Below are 24,390 nucleotides of genomic sequence, written 5' to 3' on the forward strand. Positions count from 1 at the left end.
GTGATGAACTCTGAAGAAACAGGGTTAGAGAAATTATGTTCTGGGCTGAATCCTGTTAAGGTTTAAGAATTGCCTGGAACCAGCAGAGCATGAGAACAGTAAATCAGAAAGAGCAAGCCTTGAGGGAGTACAATCTCTAGAGCTACTGGTGTTCCCTTCGGGCATTATTCCAGGTCTAACCCCTTTTTTTATCCCCAACTTTAGTGACTTTTTACTTTGGCTGATTGTCCTGGTGATTAAATGGAGTAATGTCACAGGTTAGGAAAAGGCACTTTCTTATTCAGCCTAGAGTAAAACTAGAGGTTGCCTGGAACTGTTCTGAGAATCAGTCAAAGCTAGTGTGCCTTACTTTCACAGTGGTAAAAAATACTGACCTTCTTTTATTTGTCCTCCTTTTTCCAGTGGGTCTGCCATGAATGTGGTGTTCTCTGAGGATGAGATGAAAAAATTCCTAGAGGAGGCTGCAAGAGTCTCTCAGGTAGTGTCCAATTTCCTCCTGGTGACTTTTACCTCCTCTGTTAATTACTACCTTGTTTTGTCTGCTGCTTTTCTTTTCACACCATGTTGTTAGGATGATTTTCTTGTTTTTTACTTCTTCCCAATAGTCTCCTACATATGAGAATGACAAAGATTCAGAAGCCTTAAATTGTAACCAGATTCTTAGGGTTAGTGGAAGGAGAGAAAGACCTGTGCATATTTGACCAAAACAGATACACATGGTTTTAGATGCACGTAATCTAAAAGGATAATTATACTCATTCTTCTCATCAGTTAGATGCTGGTCAAGTTATTCCTGGGATTCCCAGCCTCAAAGGCTGCCCAACCTTGCTCATCATTAACCAGAGAAAGCTTTCCTGATTTTTAATTCTTATACCTGGGGACTTTGACTTAATCAACATGCAACTTTAATAGTAAGTCCCCTCTCTCACCTATTGATTTTTTTTTTCTTTTTTGGCACATCCCATTAGTGAGTTAGTAATAATGCTTGTAATTTTGTAGTGACTCAACCACCTTCCTCCACTGCCCCGAGCTCTTACTTTCTCCTTCGGTGTTACCTCAGTGTGATCTATTTAAGATTTACCCAGTGAGGTTATTGATCTGCAGACCTTGTACTGTAGGGAATGAAAGTAATGTTTTCCTTTTAAAAGCTTTCAAAAGCTAGTTGGGGTAAAAAAAAAAAAAAAAAAAGAAGAACTCATAGAGAAGAGTTTGATGTTTTGATGTTCAGGAAGTGGAATTTGGAGGGAGCTGAAGAGTGAAATCAGAGGCATTTCAAAGAGTTCAAAGAGGAACAAAGAGAGTGGATTGTTCCTGCACACATGAAGCCAGATCCCTTCTGCTGTACGATAGTTGCTCCCCAAGGATGTTTGGGCAGTGAAGAGAATGGATAAAGAGTGGGAAGAGGAAAAGTGTAAAAAAAGAAAACCAAGTGGATTTTGAGTTCATGTTTGTGTGAAAGTCAGATGTTCCAACAGGCCAGTTTTCATTAGTGCACTCTGGATTGAGACACCATCTATCCTCTCCTCTGTCTTATTCCCTGCCAGGGGTCCTGCCGTGCTCCCCTTTTGAGAAGCCAGCAACTGTACCCTGCTGGTCTCATGTGAGTGATGAGGCATGTGTCCTGTCATTTCTGCCTGGAACACTAGACCTCTTAGGATCTGTACTTGGTATAATATTTAAAAAAAACATGTTTTTTTTTCCGCACTGGCATATGGGTAGAGCCCATATGGAACCAAATTTAATGATAGAGATACCCTGATTGAGTACTTTCTAATTCAAGTCTTCCCATCAAAGTACAGTAGAATCTAAAATACTCAAATCAATGAATCTAGAGGAAAATCAGCCTCCATCAATCATTCATCTATTTATGTATTCATTCATATATAGCACCTGTATATAACAGCATTGTTCTTAGTACTACGTGTTATACTTATGAAAAGAAAGATACAGTCTCTGCTTTCACAGAGGACTTTCTTTGTGAGGGACAACAGACATCAAGTAATTACAATTAAATATGATGAGCAATGAATATTGCCATACAGAAAACACAGGATGCTGAGGGAGAGTGTACAAGTCTTGGGGTCCAGTCACTGAAGAAGGGACATTTAAACTGATATCTAATGGTTGTGTCAGAGTTGATTGAATGAAAGACTTACATTGTGGGTGTGAGTAGGAAGAAAGAAACAACATGTGTAAAGGCCTGAAGGTGGGAAAAGCAGAGTTTCTAGGAACTGATAAAGCACTGATTGTATGGCTGAGATACCAAACATGACATTGATTATGATAAAGGTAGAGAAGTAGTAGAATAGACAGACACCAGATAATGGGACCTTGTCAGTCATTATAGTGAGTTTGGATTTTAATCATATTTTCTATTTTAAAAAGATTAGTCTGCTGTAATACAGAGAGAGTGAATTATGAGGCAAGACTAAATTCATGGAAAGAGGTTAGTGGGCTGTTGCTGTAGCTCAGGGTAGAGATGCAGTGCCTTGGATCAAAATAATGACAGTGAAGATGGAGAGTAATATTGGGGATGTGCTTGAAGGAAATTAGTGAGTGGACGGAGGTGGAGGATGAAAGAGGATAAAGGATGACTCCTGGGATTCTGCCTTGGACAACTGGATGGATAGGGGTGCCATTTACTGAGATAAAGAACACTGAAGAAGGAGAAAGTTTAAGAGGGGGAAATTATATATTTAATTTTTGACCTTTTGAATGTGAGCTGCCTGTGAGGGATTCAAGTGGAGATGATTTGAAGGCAGAAGGTTACATAGATTTGGAATTGGAGATCAAGGTCATGGTTAGAGTTAAAGATGTCAAGAGAGATTTTGAAAATAAATAGCTTATTATTTTAGTTGAAGCTTTGAGAACGGAAGCCATCACTGAGGGAGAGAGTGTGGAAGGACAGGAAGAGTTAAAACAAGGCTGGCTGGTTGGCTCAGTGGGTTAGAGCCTGCTGCTGACAACACCAAGGTCAAGGGCTTGGATCCCTGTACCAACCAGCTGCCAAAAAAAAAAAAAAAAAGAAAAGAAAAGAAAAGTGAAGACAGACATGAAGAATATTGTCATTTAGGCGTGGAGTAGAAAAGGACAAAACCATGAAGGAGCCTAAAAAGAAGCATGAAAATGTAGTTTATAGACACTAAAGGAAGAGAGTGTTAAGAAGGCCAACAAAGTGTAATGACACCGGAAGACTGAAATTTATTAAGAGATTTTCTTCTTCAACATAGTAAGAACTATTTCATAAATTTATTCAGTTGGCCGGGATCGTGGATGCTGTTGTTACCTGCCAACCCCACCCCCTCCAGATCCCTTTATCTGTGGGAGCATCCATCCCGAACTGCTGTGATACCTGATTTGGGTAACTATTCTCAGTCAAGTGGGAGATATGCCAAGCAGGAAGCACAATCCCTGACCTCACCAACACCCTCCAGACCCTAGACAGCAACTGACCTTTGCTTCAAGAGGGGACTTAAGTGTGCAGTGCAGCTCATGCTCCAGAGCTCCCTGAGGCCATAAACATACTAGCTTTTTCCTACCGCCCCTTCCTGCTTTTCTAACTCCCTCAATCAATCACTTAACCAAGAATCCTCATCTCAGGTTTGACTAGAGAATCTGACTGAGCCGCTGGTGAACTGTCTCAGTCAGATAACATCGTAACTTTTTTTGAAGTTACGATGTTATCATCATGATTTAGAAAATAAAGCCCACATAGGTCTCAACAAAGCTCTGCCATGCCTGCTGTAGGAAACATCCAATATTTAAAAGAGAGGAAACTGAGATGGAGAGAATTCTTCTTATGGCTAATAAACAGTTGCTTGTCCAATAGGCTTTCGAAGAGAAGTCAGTATGCAAATTTGCCTAACATAATAATAAATTTTAAAAAGAGAGATGCTTATGTATGGCATAAAACATTGTTTGCTTTGACTTTCCCACAAAATTTAATTCTATTTTAAGTGTTCTGTTAAAGGAGATAAGATATGTTTAGTTTAACACCCATGCAGAGCATGGTGAATTCCATGGCAGTGGCCAGAGGGAGTTTGTGTTCAGAGGAAAAAGAGGTGTTCAGAGGAAAAAGAGATGTTCAGAGAAGGCTTCAGGGAGGAGGTGGCATCTGAATTGGGCCTTCAAGGGTGAGTTGAGATTCAAAAGATGAAGCCGAGGAGAAAAGGTAGAGTGCACATGGGGAGGAGAGACACAGAGATGGGTAAATGCAGGGCTCGGGAAGGAAACAGGTGGTCCAGGTTGCTGGAGCCCAGGGCATAGAGGAGAAAATATCTAAACCCTGGAGATCTTCAGTCAACCTCTTCATTTATTCTGGGAAAAGCTAGTGGCTGTCAGGTTGTGAAGGACATCCCAGCACTGTCATGGAGGAACTGAGTGTGGGAAGCACTTCTAGAATGATAAAGGGTCTGAAACAACCAAGGAAGGAAGGACCTTTTAAGATTAATAAAGAAACATGTTTGATTTTACAGTTGCAAGTGTCATGCCGTAGAAGTTGTATGAGACATTCAATTCCAGGCAAAAGATTTCATCTTTGGCCCACTAAAACGAAAACAAAATGCTACTCTTCTTCTAAGTTCTTTCACAATTCTCCACTTAGACACCTGATTTAGGAAGTTGCATTGATTGTAATAAATGGGGGTAGGAAGAGAGAAAGAACCTGATCCAATAGTAATATATAATTATAGATAAAGTAGAGAAATATTCATGATTCTGGTAGATGAGAAGGAAGCCACATTCTGCTTCCTCCTTAGCCTCCCCTTTTTTCTAACTGGCCTAGAAGCCTATATTTGAGATTTCAGAACTCATGCTCAGTTTGCTGAGCACTCAAAGTTGGAGAAAGACCCTCCGCCTCACTGTGAGCAGACAATGACCTTGTTCTTACAAAACAGATTGGCAAATGAGTTAATGTACGGTGTTGAGCCTTAAGGTTTTTGCAAGTATTGCCCTGCTATTTACTTACGGTCCCTGACTTACTTGACACTATGCACATAATTTCTGCTAAAGGTTGTGCTCCTCTGTTTTCCTTGGTGACAGGAGCACCCAGTCGTGCTGACGAAATTTATTGAAGGAGCCAGGGAAGTAGAAATGGACGCTGTCGGTAAAGACGGAAGGGTAAGTGCTTTATCCGCATCTGCCCCATCCCTACCTTCCCATCAATTTTTCCTAGCACCCTAGAAATATTTGCAGGTCAGAATTCATGATTTCTACAAAACAGGTCTCCGATAATACTGGAGAAGCTGCTTAGTCAAAAAGAATTCAAATTCACTGACAATTTAGTTGATGTGTTGCTGGTATCATATTTCCTGTGTTTCACACTGTTAGAATTTTTCTTTGATGATATTCAAAATTAATTATCATCCTGTACTCGTCATTCTTTTTGAATAGATTTTCTCATTTTCTTTTGTCTGTGTTTTTCTTTTATGTTTCAATGGATATTATAAAAACATCTAATACTTTTCTTTCTGAAGTTTCTAATTGAATCCCTGGGTTTTCTTCTCTTTTCATTTCCTATCCTCCCCCTTTTTCATTGGGTTAATAAAGGCATAACCAGAGTAGTGTGGATAAGGATAATAACAAAATTGGTTTACCGTGTCACATCTTGTATTGCTAAAGCAATGAATGCCTCCAGCTTTAGGGAGAAATAAAAATGTGAAGAAGGGTTTACTTTAGCTTGCTAGTTGTTTTAATAAGGCATTTATGATTTATCTTGAAATATAGGAAGCTTTGTTTTAGGGAATCCATTCCATTTTATTTTCTTTGTGGAAAAATAAAAAGTTAGGTTTTATCTTCTGCTTTGCGAGTACAACAAACACTTCTGAACATATTAAATCTTTCCTTTGTTTTTTTCCTTCCTGATTAGCAGTTCAGAGTAGCTTTTTCTTTCTTTTTTAATTGTAATGGCATCTACTTAGCACAGAATCATATAACCTTGGGTTGAAGCATCCTTAAAGATAATTTATTCTAGTCCCCCATATCCCAAAGATAGGAATTTTCTTCATAGAAACTCTGGAAAATGTTCATCTGTTTTCTTTTTAACTCTTTGGTGATGAAGAGCACAAAATATTGTAAGTTTATGTATGGTGGGATTTTTTGTTTGTTTGTTTGTTTATGGTGGCTGGACAGCAAACCTTGGTGTTATCAGCACCACGCTTTAACCAACTGAGCTAAACAGCCAACCCTGGGCATTCTCTATTTTGAACTAAGGTCTGCTTGCCCGGAACTCTCGTCTTGGACCTCCTGAGTTTTAGAGCATAAGTTTAATCTCTCTCCTCTTTCAACTCCTTTTGTGTTTGAAGATGGAGAAATAAAATAAGAGGAATGTGAATGTAGCTACATGGAAGTAGAGAATGTAAGACCGGCCTTGAGATGTTTGTGCTTTTTCATATATTGTGTGGGTAAAGTGATGTGTGGGCCTGATCTGGCTCTAGGTGTCAGGATATGCACTAGCCCTAAGCTTCTCTGAGACATCGCACATCATCCTGCACTCCCTCTTTTGGAAATGTGCCATGTTATTCACATAATTTTTAAACTGTCATACTTGGAAGTAGGCATAGTATTTCAGCCATGTTATGATTGTTCCAGAGCTCAGTGGGATGGTTAACTCCCCTTTTCCAGATACTGCACCAAAAAAAAAACCCCCAAAACAAAAAAGCTTGAAGTCTCATTATGCATCAAGTATCATGCCAGATACTTTATATGTGTTTTCTTTTATCCTTAACAAACATTCTATGAGACAGGTACTATTGTTATTTCCATCTTATCAGAAACCAAGGCCAAGCAGGTTAAGCACCTTGCTCAGGTCACAGAGATCATATGTGACAGCAGAAGGATGGAGACTCAAGTGTCATCCTGTTTTGTCATTTGTAAGTCTGATAAAGCAAATCTCTTAAGTAATTTATTTGTCTTTTACAGCCATCCAATCATTCTCCACCACTCTCAGCATCGTTTCCCAGAGGCACACATATTATTAACATATAGGTTACAAGTGATTGAAATCATAGACTTTGGAATCTGACAGATAAGCGTTCAAAATCCTCACTTAGTCACATGAACGTGGGTTATTTATTCTTATGTTGCTTTCACTTTCTTATCTCTAAAAGAGGACAAGAGTATTTTGATCTCTTGACCAGATCTTCAAGTCTTCCTTCCAGTCCACTTAAGTTATGCCATTTACTTAGCTACATATTCACTTCTCCCATTTTCTTTTCTTCCCCAGTGTCTAAAAGATAAAGATGTTTCCAGTGCCTCCCAAATGCTGTTTCCTATTCTGTTCTTAAAAGTCAATATGTGCTGGGTTACTTTTCTCCTTTTCCTGTTATTTTTACCCATGCTAAGAAGTGGAAGAGGCAGGTAAGCTCTCAGCAACTCCTGGCTGCCCCTAGAGCCATGTGCCCCTGCACGGGGAGGTCTGGTAAGTCTGTGTGCTGCTCTTTTTTCTGTTTTCCTCAGTAACTCAGCAAAGAAACTGCTCAATGCTTGGTGTATCTGTTAGGATCAAAGAGGTGAGTGAGGGAGTAGCTTCCTTGAAGTAGGTGCCTGACAACTCTTTCTAAAATCTTTTTCTGACCAGGTTATCTCTCATGCCATCTCTGAACACGTTGAAGATGCAGGCGTCCACTCAGGAGATGCCACTCTGATGCTGCCCACCCAAACCATCAGCCAAGGAGCCATTGAGAAGGTCATCATTTATACATAAAAGCAGGAGGGGAAAAGCAACAGATGAAAAAAAACCAAAAGCTCAGTGTTTTTAAAAGCTAGGTAGCAGTGTAAGATATGCTGCAGGTTAAATTTAGTGATGAGGGGACGTTCCTTGCTCTGTGTCAGCTGAGAATTTTAAAGATAACCATTCCCTTCACTGCCCTATAGAGCCCATTTTGTTGTATGCTAATGTAGTGGTTCTCATATGTTAATGTGCATCAAAACCACCCCGGACCTTGATGAAATACAGATTGCTGGGCTCCAGCCCTCAGCTTCTGATTCCATAGTTCTGGGTGGGGCCCCAGAATTTGCATTTTTAATAAGTCCTCAGGTGATGCTGTAGCTGCTGATCTGGGATCACATTTTGAGAACTGTTCCCACTGGTGGTTCTAATGTTTGAGAGCCATTTACATGTAAAGCAAGGCTTTGTAGGAGTGATGAAGCAGATGTGCAGCAGCTACTTGGGGCCTTCTGGAACTTTCTTATATGTCTCTTTGGACCCTTCTTCGAGAGCCACTTCTTTAAAGAACTTCCCCAGAAAGTTGACCCTGCCTCAGAACTCAACATGTACTATGGGGTGTACACTCAGAGCTCCCATCTTAGACAAATCTTGAGGAGGTCCCATTAGTCTTCAGGAATGGCAGATCAGGTTTGGCATCTTTCTCAAGCTTTTCCAAACATCCTACCACCAGAAAGAATTCAGGCCTGTCTGTCTGATTGTACATTGGTTTGGATTCTAAAGGTCTTCCTTCATTCCAGAATGTGGAGGTAGCAGGATGCTTTTAATACCAGCAGCACAAAAGAGAAAAGGATTTCAAATGTACTTCGGTTTCTCATGTCAGGATAAATGACCTCAAAAACTCAGATTTTTCCAAATCTCTCAGAGCTCAGTGTGCCACAGTTTCTACTTCCTTTTCTACCCAGTTAAATTGATTACTCTTGTAAGTTTAACAAGAGAGGAGCTGCTCCTTGTAGTAATCAGCGACCCCTCTTGGCATAGAAACCTTCTGGCTCAGATTGGATACAAGAATTCCTGTGTGTAACATACAGGGCCTCCCTGCAGGAAAACACTCTTTTCTTCTGACCATAATATCTACCCTTGTGAAGTCCAGGGCAACAGAGAAGCAACGTAAAGGAAATCTCTCTGGTTTCTTTCCTATACCTTGTAATTTCAGAGCCTTCTCCTCTCAGCAGGTAGGTCATTAGACTGATGGAGAGTTTGGACTGTAGTTACGGGTGCTGGAGCAACTAGGCTGAAAGGGTTCCATTTAACCCTCACAGTAAAACCAGGGTATATGATTGCAAGTAGATGGGGCATTTGGCAGAGAGATAATTCTATCACATTATTTGTTCTTTTCCCTGCTATCCTGTTGTGACTATTTAGTAAATATTATTTTGTTGATCGTGCCTCCATTATTATTATTATTATTAATTATTATTATTATTATAGGTGTAGCTTTATGTAAAGAGAAATTAAATTTAAGGTGCTGTGCCTTTTTTTGTTTTGTTTTGTTTTTTTAACTAAGTTATGCTCTCTAACATTATGTCATTGTCCTTTTGATCTAGGTGAAGGATGCTACCCGAAAAATCGCGAAGGCTTTTGCCATCTCTGGCCCATTCAACGTTCAATTTCTTGTCAAAGGAAATGATGTCTTGGTAAGAAATGCCAAGGTGCTTGAGAAGACACTGCTGCTGGGTTAGGTCATGTTCGTTTGTGTCCCACTGGTGAACACCAGCCACAGCCTGACTGAGACCCCAGCAGCTGTTTGTGTCCATGTGGGGTGTGGCACAGCATATAATGCCTGCTTTGTTTGAAGGCGCAGGTTTTGTTGCCACTAATATGTCAGTCACAGCTTTGTAAAGCACTCTGATCCACTGGAAAGAAGCTCGCTGTTACCGTCTATGGTATAGTATTGACGGATACAGCCAATATCGTAAAGTAACCCGAATGTGTAGAGTATTCGTAAACCGCAGGCACTGAAGTCCTGCTTTACTCCTTACCCAGAGAAGAAAGTTGTTTTAGATACTATTTGCAAAAACAGTTAAATCACACAGGTTATTTCTAATTTCGTCTACTTAATTTAACTAATCAATAGCCTGTGTTGATTTACATGGACTACTATGCAGTCATATGGTGTCTACAAAGATGTATAAGGCACAGTCTCTGCTCGCAAAGATCTTGTAATTTAGTAAGAAGGGAAAAAGATGAATTTGTAGGTAACTATAAGGTAGAGTATAATAGTGCTAGAGGAGATGTACACATAAAGTGGCAGTGGAATTATAAAACAGAGAGAGCATATTTGCTAGTATGGGTGCACATGTGCACATGAGCATATATTTAAGTATTATGTGACTGGTCTGGGGTGAATCATGAAATCCTTCAAGGATGATTTTGTATTGTGAGCTAAATCTTAAAGAGTGGCTGGGATTTTGACAAGTTAAGGAAGGTAGACAGGACATTACACATAGACAGAGTATCATCTATAAGAATGAGAAAAGCAGCACATTTTTGGAGACTGTGAATAGTTCAGTTTAGTGAGATTTTTCAAGGAAATAGTGGAAGGTAAATTCGGAAAGTAAGATTAGGACCAGTAAAGTGGCATCAGATAAAATAGAGAGGTCTATTGAAGCAAAAGGGTAGAAGCCCTTCAAGGACTAGACTTTAATCTGATGCCAGTGGAAATGCAATGGAGGCTTTTCAGGAGGGGTGTGGCGTTGTTTGGGAGAGCTGTGCATTAAATTAAATCTGTCAGCAGTGTGTGGGGGTGGAACTGGGGAAAGGGATGGAAGAAATCCAGCCTTCAAAGATAGTGAAAGGAAGCCAGTTCAAGTCCAAGCAGAGGAGAGAAAAGGGTCAGGACTAGCAAAATACAGCTGGTCACCAGCTAATGACAGCGTGGCTGAGGAATATTAACATTGTTGCTATTGTGTCTCACTGTCCTCTTTCTCCTTTTGAATTTTATTTCTTCAGGTGATTGAATGCAACCTGAGAGCTTCTCGATCCTTCCCTCTTGTTTCCAAGACTCTTGGGGTAGACTTCATTGATGTGGCCACTAAGGTGATGATTGGAGAGAACATTGATGAGAAACCTCTTCCAACATTGGAGCATCCCATAATTCCTGCTGACTATGTTGCAATTAAGGTAACATTTTCAAAAATCTATGTCATTTTATGAATTTCAATGAAATTAAAGGAACAATTTGTTATCAAAAATCTTGTAACTCTAGGGCCGACCCTGTGGCTCACTCAGGAGAGTGCGGCGCTGGGAGCGCAGTGGCCGCCGTTCGGATCTTATATAGGGATGGCCGGAGCGCTCACTGGCTGAGCGTGGTGCGGTGTGGGCGACACCAAGCCAAGGGTTATCCCCTTACCAGACACACACACACACACACACAATAAACAAACAAACAAACAAACAAATAAATAAATAAAATAAAATAAAAAATCTTGTAACTCTATGAACCTTCTAACTAAAGTGCTGGACTGGGGATTTATATTTCCTTTCAATAATGCAATGTAATAATACATGCATATACTGTACATTGATTAATTTTAGGATAGATACTGTACCTCACAAATACATACAAATAAATGTTAAAACAAAAAAATGCAGTGCAGTTGCACTACAGGCAACTTTATGTGAACTATTGTGCATTTCAAAAAATTTTAAAAAATCATCTAGAATTGCCTAACTTCAAAACCAGCTAGCCAAGTGAATTATAAACTATGTTTATACAGCTTACACATGATGGTGCCAGGTTTAGTTGGTATACAGAAATTCTGGACATACTTTGTTAGGATAAGTCTTGAATTGTACCACTTTTGAATTGTGCCAAGTCTCCAGGAATGCGTAACCCTTGTGAAAGTGGGTAACTATCCTTTATTTTCTTCAGTGGCACAATTTTTTTCTCTTGAAAAAGTACGATAGCAGTTGTTGTTTACAGTGGTGCTGAAATTGATAGCACCTTTATGAAAAGTGACTAGGAAAATTTAAGTTTTGTTCACTAATTTCCAATATATATGTTTATTTTTAATAATACCTTAATAATAAAGCCTTTGTGCTCTTCCTGCTGCCTCAGTATGCTCGTGCACAGACTATTTATAATTCTGACCTTTATTTCACTGGACAGGCATGAAATTAGTGAGATATTATATATATTTGAATTTCTTAGATGAAGCACACGATAAAATTAATTTATATTGTGTGATATATTTATGTGACATTGACATATTTCCAATGCCTTGAAAAGGTTCTTTTCCTATATGTACCAGTGATCTCAACCATGATCGTGTTAAAGCTGTGATCCTGACTTCTGACTTTTATAGCAGAGCTCTAAGTTAAAGCTATGAATCAAAAAATATGAATTAGTCTTGCTTAAGTTAATAATTTAGGATGCTGTGGATTTTAGTGTACATTGAGATGGAATGTTCCTCTTCATGCTGGAGGGAGGTGGCATTTTATTCCTGGAGACTATGACAGAAACATAAATTGTAAAGGCTTTTAGTGAGGATATATACACACAGGATTTTTTTTTTTTTGTTTGAGACCAACAGGTAGTAGGCAAATGAAATTATTTTTTTCCTTTGGAGATTCTATATATGAATTTCAAATTTATGTTTCTTTATTCATAGACATAGGGGTATATGCTTATTATATCTTATTGGAAATTGATACACACACACAAGAGAGTGTACTTCAAAAAGTTCATGGAAAAATAAAATTGAAAGGTTATATGAATCTTTCTATGAACTGTTTGAAGTACCTTTGTGTATGTGTAATTATACATACATAATTTCCAACTAAAAGTAATATTGATGGGTAGATAGGCATTTTTCAAAATGCACTATAGTTTTCCAGCTTATTTCTTTTTTAGTTATCATTGTATATGAACCTTACATTTTTTTTCAAATTACTTATTCATTGTCTATCTTAATAGCACTAGTGAAGTTAGTGGGTATCAACAGATGGAGGAATAAAGAAGCTGGGGCACAGGAATACATAATAACTTGGCTGAGATGACCCAGTGAAATGACCCCAAACTAGAATCCATATAATAATTTAGAGGGTTGCCAAAATCAATGGAGGAATCATCTAGACCAGATAAAGGGACATATGCAAGAAAAAAGAACTCGGTTTTTAGTGGATTGTTCAATAAAGTAAGTTAAAAGAAGCACTCGTGTTCCTTTTCATATGAAAATTCTGAGCAAAAATATTTCCAAGCAGAATGTTTTTCAAAGCTTTTAAGAGGCATCAACAATAGTTTAATGTCTCAGAAGTCGGCTTACAGACAGCCATTTCTGGCAAGGTGGCTTGTTGCAACTTCAAATGATCAGAACAAGAAGAGGAATGTTTTAAAAGCCCATCAAGGAAAAAAAAATGTGTTTGAACTTGTGTTTGGGGAAACCAATGCCCAGTAGACTTTGTTTGAAACCATTCCAATAAGAATATGCCTAGACCAGATTAGAAACACTGGTCTAGACTGGTCACAGGGGCCCAATTTACAGAAATAATTTGTGATTATTTAACCCAAGTTTTTGGCCAAGACCTCAAGAAATTCTTGGAACAGACTTTTAAAGCTATTTTTCAAGTCAGATACTTGGACCAAAGAGATTTTTCACATGTCTACCATAGCCTCAGTGAATCCTGTGAGAGATGGTGATTCACTAAGTATATTTATTCTCTCTTACTCCTTTTACACCTTTCTTCACATATTTTTCTCCCTATTATTTTTGACAGGCTCCAATGTTTTCCTGGCCCCGGTTGAGGGATGCTGACCCCATTCTGAGATGTGAGATGGCTTCCACTGGAGAGGTAACTAGTTAATGATCCATGAACTCTCTCATTAAACTTACTTTGAAATCTATGGTTTTACAATCTTAATATGGTAAAGTAAGTAAGTTACTAAGTAGTAAGGGGAGCACAAACTTCTGCTATCAGAGTAAGTCTCAAAAGGCTTAAGAATTTTGAATTAAAGAAGAACCTTTTACTTTTTTGAAACAGTTAAATTCTCACTAGTATTTCAGCATGTGAATACAATATATGTGTTCTTAATTCATTTCCATGTTACATATTGAGGACTTCTTTCAAATATTTCTGTAGATATCTAAGTAAATATCTTTTATGTCTTTCTTTTTTATGTTAAGTTTCTTAGATCTCTCTGTAACAGCACCTCATTCCCCACTTTGTTACCAAAAAATTAGATCTCTGTATTTTTAGTAGAAATACATAGAATGACAGTATCAGACATATCAGAACCTAAATATTATGGAATTGCTGATGCATAAAATCCCAGGACCACTTTTAAAGCAACGTTATCCTTTTGGGGATTTTCTAAAAACCATAATGGGACTGGCCACTGGATGTCCCTCTTCACTAGTGTTGGGATTGTGTCAACGGAAGGTTTCTTTAAGAATATGAAATGTGTTTCTTGTAGAGAACTGTCAGATTCTAGAAAGTTCTCTACATGTCAGTGTCAGGACATTTTATGAATCACCTAGCCCTTGACAGACTTACTAGATGCAACCTTCAGATTCTCATCAATGCACATCGGAATGGCAACATCAGACTGTGAGGTGTCATTGTTTCCTCTTGGTTTTAAGTTAAGGAAAACATGAAAGGGGAAACTATTTAATTGCAACAAATATGTGATGTTTTATATGGTTGCCTGGCTACAAGTAAGATCTGTGATGACAAGCGAAGTGAGACAGGAAGGCAGGCAGTGAGGAATAAATGGACACCTTGTTTGTAGCTGGACCCTTAGAAAGGGGACTCTTAGCCCCTTTTCTGCTTTTTTAAATTTACTAAACAAGAAACTCTAACTTTAAAATGAAGACACTACATTAAGTTTCCTGTAAGTTTAAGGAGACGCTCTTCAGTTTCCTCTTGATGCCATGGTCACTAGTAGCCAGGCTGTTTTCAGCTGCCCTAGGGTTCAGCTCAGGGAGAGATCTATTTTTGCTCATGCTGTTTTCTCTAGTGTGGCAAATTTGTTTTCATTCCTTAAGTCCATTCTGCCTCTAAACCTATAGTACTGGAGTTGTTGAAACATGAAAATATAAAAGAAGCATAAATTCAACCCCCCCTTCATTGTATCTATTTCTCAAGTATAAAGAGAGTGAATTCTTCCTCCATTAGTAGAAAGAATCATTGTTCCAAGTGTCATAAAGTGTGATGTTACAAGGCCTGTTTTATAAGCAAAATCAGAATAATAATTCTAGCTTTGTAAAATCTCAATTATGCTTCAAAGAGACATTTTCAGAATCCAAATGGCTTGTTGTAGGATTGGATATACCTCTAGCTCCTGATCTAAGCAAGGAGCATTTCATTTTCCTAGTGGTAAAGTGGGAATGTGAGTCTTAATCTTTACTGGAATACTTGACTGTTTCCTATGGTTTCACAGAAAATTGCTGAATCCTCTTCTGTATCATTGTATCTATACTTATAAGTTGCCCAATTCCTTTTGGTATAATTTGAGACCCACTAACTTATGTTGACATTACTTGGGCTAGTTGAGACCAGTACTTGACTGATTAAAATGGTCACTGTGGAGTGAAAAGCAGCATGTACTGGTGGTCGACTGAAGATTAGAATCATGAGAAATTTCCTGGCACAGTAAGGGAGTCATGCGCTTAAAAAATGAATTCAGCCATCAGTGTTATTTACTATAATGGTGGGTCTGTACCAGATGATGATGTACGTGGCAGAACTGACTCCCATCATGCTCAAATATACCACTTGTTCTATAGCTTTGTGTCTATTTGACTTGCAGTTATATTGTAACACAATAACCCTAGATGAGGCTTCTGTATACTTTAATATTATATGTTAGTTTGGAATTGGCTTTTTTTTATATATAGCTGTGGTATTCAATACTAGTAGAAGAGTATTTTGGTTCATTTTATGAAAATGATAAAAATAAAAGATCCCTTGAGATTTTTTGGAGTTATTGAATTTCTCAAAAGCTTTTCTTATATGCTGTACAAAATGACTGCTAACCAATTGATCAGCAGTTATGCATTGCTACTCCTGACCCATGAATTCATGTGCTCCTGCATAGTATATGTGACATACACTGTTTTTTAAATAGCATGTCATACTAACATTTGGAAACTTACCACATTATGGACCAGAAGCTGTGATTCGTATTCAAATAACTCACAGTAGAATCCAGTTATGTTGCTCCATTGAGTGTTGTTGGGTAGAGAAAGAATTGCTTACTCATTCATTATGCTTAATTAAAAACATAAGATATATTTCCCATGGTTAGCCTTTTCATCCCTGAATTCAGATTGCATGGTTTTTTGGCAACATTAATAAAATTTGGGGATAGAGTCTACCAGTAAAGTGCTTTTCATTTATATTTGTTTTTTTGTTTGTTAGTTTTTTGCTTTTTGGTTTTTTTGGTAAGGGTTGTTGACTACTATTTGCTTCCTCTATTTTATGTTTTCATTTATTCCTAAACAGGTGGCTTGCTTTGGTGAAGGTATTCATACAGCCTTCCTAAAGGCAATGCTTTCCACAGGATTTAAGATACCCCAGAAAGGCATCCTGATTGGAATCCAGGTAAGTTTTGTGTGGTTGTGTGCTTGCCTGCAGTCACACACTGTGAGTGGCTGAGGGAAGGAACATTAATTATGGTATAGAAGAGGGGAGATTTGTTTTATGTCCCACTAAAGAAAATAGCAACTTATAGGAAGAATAGACATTTGTTATCTATTTGTTCCCTGATTTTTGCTGCCTTCTGTTCCAGTAGCCAATAGAAAAATAAAATAAAAGACAGGCAGAAAGAAAAAGTCTCTAGTGAAGGGATATTTGTTCTGAAAGGGATTTAGAGTAACTTTAAAGAGGAATCACTCCTATTCCTTGGTTACATCTTTTCTCTGTGTTTTGCTCTTAGCTCCTGCTCCTGAACATAGGCTTTCCATAAGGTTGGGTCTTACTGTCTCTGTCTCTCTCTGTCTTTGTCTCTCTGTGTCTCCTGACTTTCTCCCTTGCCAATTCATTCATGTCTACAATATCTATAGTTTTATCTTTACCACCTTTAAATCTTCATCCTCAATCATCCCATATTTCCAGTAATCTATTGGATACATCTATATGGATGTCTCTAACGCAACATTTCTCAAACTGAGATCATATCTGTCTTCTCCTGATCACTGCTCCTTTTCTTACACTTATTCAGTTTTTCACATTTCAATCTCTACTAAATGACAAGGATTCAAAGTTGAAGAGATAGGCATTATTTGAGAAATTTTCTCAACTTGACACTATACCACAGGTTGAAAGTTCTTGAAGGGCAATGACTTAATGGGCCTAAGAAAGTCAGAATATCTCATAGTGTACTATGGAAATTCTTGAAACATTATTAATTAATAAGGCTTCTAGCTCAAAGTAGGGTGAGATAATAATAAGGTATCTTTATACAATAAAAGGGCATTATTGGCTTATTATGCCAAACATAAATCTTAGGGCAAAATGGTAGACAGGAAATTTTTATTACCCCTTGGAATGATTATTGTAAGAGTGTACAAATGATTCTGTTTATAAATTTTCTGAAAAAATAGTAGGTGCTTCCCAACTGGTCATTCACTTTCATTTGAGATTGATAATTCTTGGGTCCTATAAAAACAATAGCTGGTCTTATATAACACCCCTGTTGTGCTTTTAATAGGTTCAAACCCTGCATGGTTACACAAAATTCAATAAAAATATAATTAGAAAAGTACCAGGTATTCTCAAGCCAGTGGGTGGTTATTATAGATGCTGTCTCATTAGGGTGTCTTAATATCAGCAAATTAGATGCTGGAGACTGAAGGTAGTGGCTTTGGAGAAGTTTCTGTGAAGAGTAACTTGGGATTTTCCTTTGTAAAGGTGCCAGAAGGGTTATGGTGAACAGTTAGAGCAGAAGCTAGCAAGATGACTTGCAATTGTAAAGTTTAATGGCAATTTAGAGACAAATCACATCATATGACAGACTCGTCACGTTATAAATGAGTATTAAGTATTATTAAGTCTTAAGTATGAGAATATTTGCCCAACTTCCAGTTATGGCTTAAAGTTTAATGTGAGTCCTGGGGGGCATTCAGAGGAGACCATGCCCTCAGTCCTCATCTTCACAACTAATCATATAGTGCTAACATTTAAAAATATCAGTTTAAGAAGGCAGTGATGTATAAAATTGTACCTTGTTTGATTCCAGTGCTGCAGGGAAATGTGAAGCAAAAATTAATTCATTCCCTATGAAGTATTTGTGTGATTTTAGCATCAGTGAACAGAATTTTGCTATGTAGGGAAAAAAGGATTTTTTTTTTTTTTGGAAAAGAGTTTTCTTAAAGCACTGAGGTTCTGTCCATTAAAGTTCTACCTTTCAATGCATTCTGTTTTAAAGAAATCAATGTTCCAGCAGCTACAGGAGTTGTTACACAGAACTTCCTCTCTGCACATGAGTGCATCATGTTAGGGATTTAAAATATGTAGTTTAATATTACAAAGCTTAAAAAGTATTTTAGAGAAATATTTTATAAAATTATAATTAATAAAATATTTACATCTGTGGCAAAATTGGTCAACAGGACTCTAAACTTCCAGAGATAGACAAGAATCATTTTCTGAATTATTTTATATGGGAGGGAAAGAAAACTTGCCATCACTGACAGTTAATGGTACTTGTATAGTCTCTCCATCACAATGATTTTTAAAAATGCATAGTTTGATAAATTAAACCAAAAAATATGACAGAATATACTAACTAGAGAGTTAATAGCTGTAAAACTCACTGGACATGGTTTTAGTTAGAATGAGATGAAATCTAATCTCAATTGTTTACCTAAGCTTCATAGCAACTGCAGATAAAGCAATCAGGGTTCCATATTTCAGGAGACATTACTTTTAAAAAAGCATTGTGTTTAATAGAGTTCCACTCTGTCAGAAGAATTCATATAAACTCTTTTGAGTATAGAAAGTCAGAACTGGAAAGGGCATGAAATAGTACTGCTAATAAATAAATGGGGGTTGGGGCTAGTAGGTACAATGGAAAGCATCTAGCTGAAGGTGAGTTATTTAATGAAGTCCCAAGAAAGTCCATAATTGCGTCTTGATTTCTTAAGGTAATCATTCCTTTAGTATGATGCTGTGTAAACTTCGCTCACAGACGAGCACTGGTAGCCAGCACTGTTGCAGTTGATTTGCTTTATTATAATGGGGGGGATGGTCAATATCTATCCCATTTATTTGAAGTAAAGGTCTTTTATTTTCATCTTCCCACCCTGACCCAAATGCCTGCTATGGGTAAAAGGGTTTAATGAACATACCTTGAATCATTAATGTTGCACAAAACAGATTGCAAAGAGAGAAAATGTGGAGTAGAGGAAAAAGTGACTCTGAGCCAGAAAATATTTTTTCTTATTGTTGGAAGCTTAATACATATTTTAAATAGGCATTTATGACCAGCAATTTCAGGTTGCCTACCTGTGTGTGTGTGTGTGTGTGTGTGTGTGTGTGTGTGTATGCGCGCGCGTACATGTTATATGGCAGTTTTTGAATTTTTTATTTCTCTTCTCTTTCTCACCTTCCTCCTTTACACATACAGACCCTCCGTTCCTGCCTTTCCAAAGTTAATCCTGTGGGTCAAATTACCTGGGAAGTTTGAAATATTCATTACATCAATCTTATGTGACTAGGACTTAGGAGGAAAAAAACAGCAATTTGGATTTTGTCAAAGTATTCTTCTCAACTTAACGATTAACTGCACCATGTTTCTACCAGAAGGCTTTCCATATACCAAAGCATTTCTAATATAAGAAAGGCATAATGCAGGTTTATGTGGCAACAAAATCATCTTTGATTTTCCTGTAGTGTTTCCAGCCACATTTCATCCCATTAGGATTTATTTTTAGTTGCTATGAGGAGGCAGTCTGCCTTGTTTTGAAGTTATCAGGATCACCTTTTAACAATAAATGATTTACTCTAGAGTAGACCAAGCACATTAGCTGTTTTTTCCCCTCTGATTGTGCTATTCAGTGATGCTTGTGGAGTGGCAAGTACCAACCTGACATCTGCGCTTCAGCATTGCTCAGAAACACAAAGCAAGCATTTTATTTGAAAAGACAACTCCAAGTGACATGAATAACCTTTTATCTTCAATAGAGAATCATTAGGAACAACCATAGAGTTGTCAATCCAGACGTCCCTGTAGAATCCACAGGCATCACATACTATTAACTGGGCTTTCTTTTCTGTAGTCAGAAGTTGGATTAATGTGAAAATGATCATTGGAGGAAATATATATATTTTTCACTTTTAAAGGATTTCTTCCTTATAAACATTTCCAAGAAAATAAATCAGCTTGTACTTTTCACCTTTAGTAACAAATGGTTTCTTACATAGGTATTTTCAATCAGCTTTTAAGTCCGAATCTACTCAGATGCAAGCTGACAGCTGTAATTTCTTTTTGTAGAGAGGCTGTTTTATGTGTCACAAGTGTTCAATACATGTTTGATAGAAGTTTATAATGTGCCTATGGAAGCCAATACCCCAGACGAGAAGGCAGAGTCGTTCCCGGGCTGGGAACTGCCAATACTGTCATGTCAGATATTTATCTTTTCCACTTGGGGGACAATACTGAAACAGCGCCATAATGAGGTTCTGCCTGGTGCCTGAAGGTCTTAGAAGACTCACTGACTTATTTTACTTTAAAATGGGGAAGAAAAATAATTATATTCTAATACTCCTCCCTTAACATTTTTTATTGTGACTTTGGCCAAGATCTTGACCTCAAATTATAAAAGGAGTGAAGGATAGTCCTCCTATCCCCTGTTCTTTCTCATTTCTAAAACTCAGTGTGCATAAGAATCACCTGCAGGTTTTATGAAACTAAAGATTGCTGTGATTGACTCCCAGAGTTCCTAATTCAATAGATCTGGGTGGGGCCCAAATTTTCATATTTCTAACATGTTTCCAGGTGATGCTGATGTTGCTGGCCCTGGGACCGTAATTTGAGAACCACTGTACTTGTGAAATGGTATTTTAGAAACCTGGTCAAAAGTTATTTTATCATTTATTATTGTCATCACATATATTACCAGTGACTTAGCTAGGGGAAAGTTCAAGAGACTAAGAATAGTTAAGTGCTGGATTAGTGTGTCAATTACTCAATAAGTGTTCGTTAGACACCTTTATGTTGAGCCTTCTAATGTGATTTCATGCTTACTTAAGACTGTTCTGTGTTTAGCAGAAGGTCACAGTATAATGTTCCATATTTGGGAGACTTAACAAAATTCAGAATTTCATTTTGAATATTTCATGTGTATTTGGTATATATCAAGGAATCAAAACATGAAGAAAGTCTCATCTACCACCTAATTCAGCCCCTTGCTATCCAAGCAGAAGCAAACTTGAACGAACAATTGTCCTATTATTCTGCCTAACCTATTCTTAAAGAGACTGCCACATACCTCATTAAATTGTCCCGATGTTATTAAGAGTTATTCTCTGTTTTTTTTACTTAATTATTTTATTTATGTCTAGCCATGAGCTTCTTGAATCTAAGCTCATTTCTTCCTGTTTGGTGTTAAGTGGAAACGGAAAGCTGCTATCCTGGGGATGGTTACAATACATGTTCTAGAAGATTGTCATGAATAACCCCTGAATCTGCCTTAGCTGAATTTCATTCAGTTTCATTTATCTTTCCTATTTGCCAATAGTTTCTTCTCATAAAACTGCAGTTCTAGGACTGAGAGGGCCAGAATTTGAAAGAATTTTATATTTGGATGGAGTCTTTGGGGTTTTTCCCTAGGATTTAGATCTGTTCTGAGAAAGCCTTTGTAAGTAAATATTAGGAGGTTTTATAGGCTGAACATTCTCAAAATTGTGCGAGAACCTTGGTACATTTTATTAAAACAATTCTTAGTTTTTGAGTTAAATAAAATTATATCCATAATTCTTCAACCATCACTAGTATGGTTTTAAAATAGATTACAAAGCATTTACGTAAAGTAACCAACTTAGGTCATTTGTTTAAAGATTTTTTTACAAGGGAAACCAGCAAAAATGCTCTGATTTAAAGAAGAATGAATGTTTTTAACCATATATGGTTTTCAGTACTCTCTTTAGCTCAGTTACTAAGACATCCATGTTAATGAAGTTAAGGTCAGAGTTTCTTAGCTTTGTTTTCTTTCATCATGACCACTGTCTTGCAAATACTAGCTCTTGGTCACAGGAAGTATGTTCAGAATGGGGGAACCCCCGCTGGCAATGGGCAGGAAGGAGTCCAGGGAAGGCAGGGCCTGGAAACAAGACAGATCCAGCTGCAGTCCTAGGAAGGACACAGCAATGGACTATAGGAAAATATCTGAACAGTGAGATGGAACATTAGGGAGGCCTATGTGGAAGAATAATGCACATATATGAGGAGGAAATTGGTTTGGGTTGTAAGTGTAACAGCTGGTAGAGGAACCCAGGCTTGAAAACTAGGATACAAGGGCAGGAATCTAGCATCTGGGAGCTGGAAAAACAAGTATTTTAATAATATTAATTAATATTTGTTGAGAGCTATTAATGTGCCAGTAACTGTTCTAAGTTACAATGCAAATACCTAATTAGTGCTTACCTATAAATTAGGCTATCAAACACACAATGATCACAGCTACTGTTACTATTCTCATTTAACAGATGGGGAAACTGCATCACAGAGTGGTTAGTAAGTTGCTCAAGGTCACACAGTTTAATAAGTTGTGGAGCCTGGAGCCTCAAGAAGTGAAAATATTATTGTCATCACCGTTTTTGAAATGAAGATGTGGAAGCTCAAGGACATTAATTTTTCCAAGCACACACTGCTAGTGCATGGTGAAGAGATTTGAAATGCAGCTTAGTGACCTCAGAGCTCAGTCTTTAACCACATCCAATTATTGCCTCAGAGTAAATGCAAAATTGAGTTCCAAATGTTTGAGTTATTTCAGGGACTAGAGACTAGTTATCAAAGGGCAGTACAAAATTAGAACTCAGCAATTAGAGCAGGTTGAATAGGCAAAACAGCCGGCAAGGCTGACTTGGTGTTTAGCTTCTAACCGAGGTGTTTTTCAAATTCTCCTTCATCAGGAAAAGGATGCATGCAGAACTGGGGTGGATCTGAACATGCAGACAAAGATTAAGTGGAGTAAATAGGGAATGAAGAGATTTGGGGGCAATGTGAAAAGCAGAGAGCAAGATAATGTGGATGGACTTTATATTGGAAAATAACTAAGAACTCATATTCACTATAGAAGGATAAAAAGATTAAACTTATCATCTTTGAACATAAATCACCTAGAAACATAAGGCATTGTCTTTTATGATGGTATTAGGGAATACCACATTGCATATGACTAAATAAAGAGCATGTATATTTCGAAAGTGAATTTTGTTAAATTCTTTTTCAGCAATCATTCCGTCCAAAATTCCTTGGTGTGGCTGAACAATTACACAATGAAGGTTTCAAGGTATGTTATATTAATTTTTTTTTCCAAGTTGTTTTCTGTCAGCATTGAAATCTTCACGAAGCAAAATGTTGCAGAAACTTAGGAGAAGAAATAGTTCAAAATACATCATTTCAACCTGGAAGCTTTAACAAACTTGGTAATTTAAAAACTGTAATAGAACAAAATACTTAGAAAGACTAGTTTTAAGTTTTAACAAAATTATGACAAACTCAATAGGAATTGCCAGCTAAAAACTCAGAAAGTTTAGCTTACATGTAACTGGGATAAAGTTCTAATGCATTTCCATATGTTTTTCCATTTTTCTTTTCCTGTTTCCACATGATGTCATAGTTTCCAGCTTTTACAGTTACAGGCAAAACTTCTTTGCAGCAAATACCTCCACACAAGGTTCAGTAAAACAAATTTTTCTCCCAGGGCTCAGGGTAGGCTTGTGGCCATGAGGCTTCATTGACCTTATAACAATGAATTCTCAGCTGTGAATAATTCTGTATTTTTCTCCTCTACACAAGCAGTTACAGTAGACATTCTTAAATTTTTCCTCACTGCAAATATTTTAAAAATATTTAAAATATCCGTGCCTCCAATTCCGAATGCAAGTCTTTATCCATGGCACTATGTTACTTCTCATGTTCATCAGTTTTTTCTTCTTTCTGTTTTAAATGACATGTATGTCCCTGTAGGCTCCATAAAACCAAGAAATCACTGCCATACAGTAACCAATTTTTCTGTTTTAAATGCAGCTCTTTGCCACAGAAGCCACATCAGACTGGCTCAATGCCAACAATGTCCCCGCCACCCCGGTGGCATGGCCATCTCAGGAAGGACAAAATCCCAGCCTGTCTTCCATCCGAAAGTAAGAACTAGGCAGACTATTTTGTGAGATAAAATAGAGTATTAACTTTGGGAACTAATATATGAATATTTCACCTTAATTCAATCACAATTCTTTTAAAAGTCTTCTTAGATAACCAATTTAAAAATGAATAAATTTGTGGATGACAGTAAAGTTTCACTTTTGTGAACTTTGCTCTTACTATAGAACAGAAATGTCACATGTGTACATGGTTACATCTTTCAAAATACTTCCTACTAAGAATGCTTTCCTTGATGGAAGCAAGTAAGGGCATGAAGAATGTAATGCAACACTTTTTATTTTATGTCGAATTTATGTTGTGTACATATATGCATATCAAGTATGATTGATCAGCTACA

General features: G+C 37.4%; 1 protein-coding gene across 1 annotated transcript in view; it reads left to right on the forward strand.

Annotated features, from left to right (window-relative positions):
• CPS1 (carbamoyl-phosphate synthase 1) overlaps positions 1 to 24,390 on the forward strand; it is a 114,018-nt gene that overhangs the window by 87,687 nt on the left and 1,941 nt on the right. The window contains exons 28-36 of the mRNA XM_063101452.1: positions 403 to 478; positions 5,041 to 5,118; positions 7,577 to 7,684; positions 9,271 to 9,360; positions 10,676 to 10,846; positions 13,442 to 13,516; positions 16,169 to 16,267; positions 23,119 to 23,178; positions 23,919 to 24,031. Of these exons, the coding sequence (XP_062957522.1) occupies positions 403 to 478; positions 5,041 to 5,118; positions 7,577 to 7,684; positions 9,271 to 9,360; positions 10,676 to 10,846; positions 13,442 to 13,516; positions 16,169 to 16,267; positions 23,119 to 23,178; positions 23,919 to 24,031 (870 nt within the window). The remainder of the gene's footprint in view (positions 1 to 402; positions 479 to 5,040; positions 5,119 to 7,576; positions 7,685 to 9,270; positions 9,361 to 10,675; positions 10,847 to 13,441; positions 13,517 to 16,168; positions 16,268 to 23,118; positions 23,179 to 23,918; positions 24,032 to 24,390) is intronic.

This window comes from Cynocephalus volans, chromosome 1 (genome assembly GCF_027409185.1).
Source record: "Cynocephalus volans isolate mCynVol1 chromosome 1, mCynVol1.pri, whole genome shotgun sequence".
In the NCBI taxonomy this organism is placed as follows: domain Eukaryota; kingdom Metazoa; phylum Chordata; class Mammalia; order Dermoptera; family Cynocephalidae; genus Cynocephalus; species Cynocephalus volans.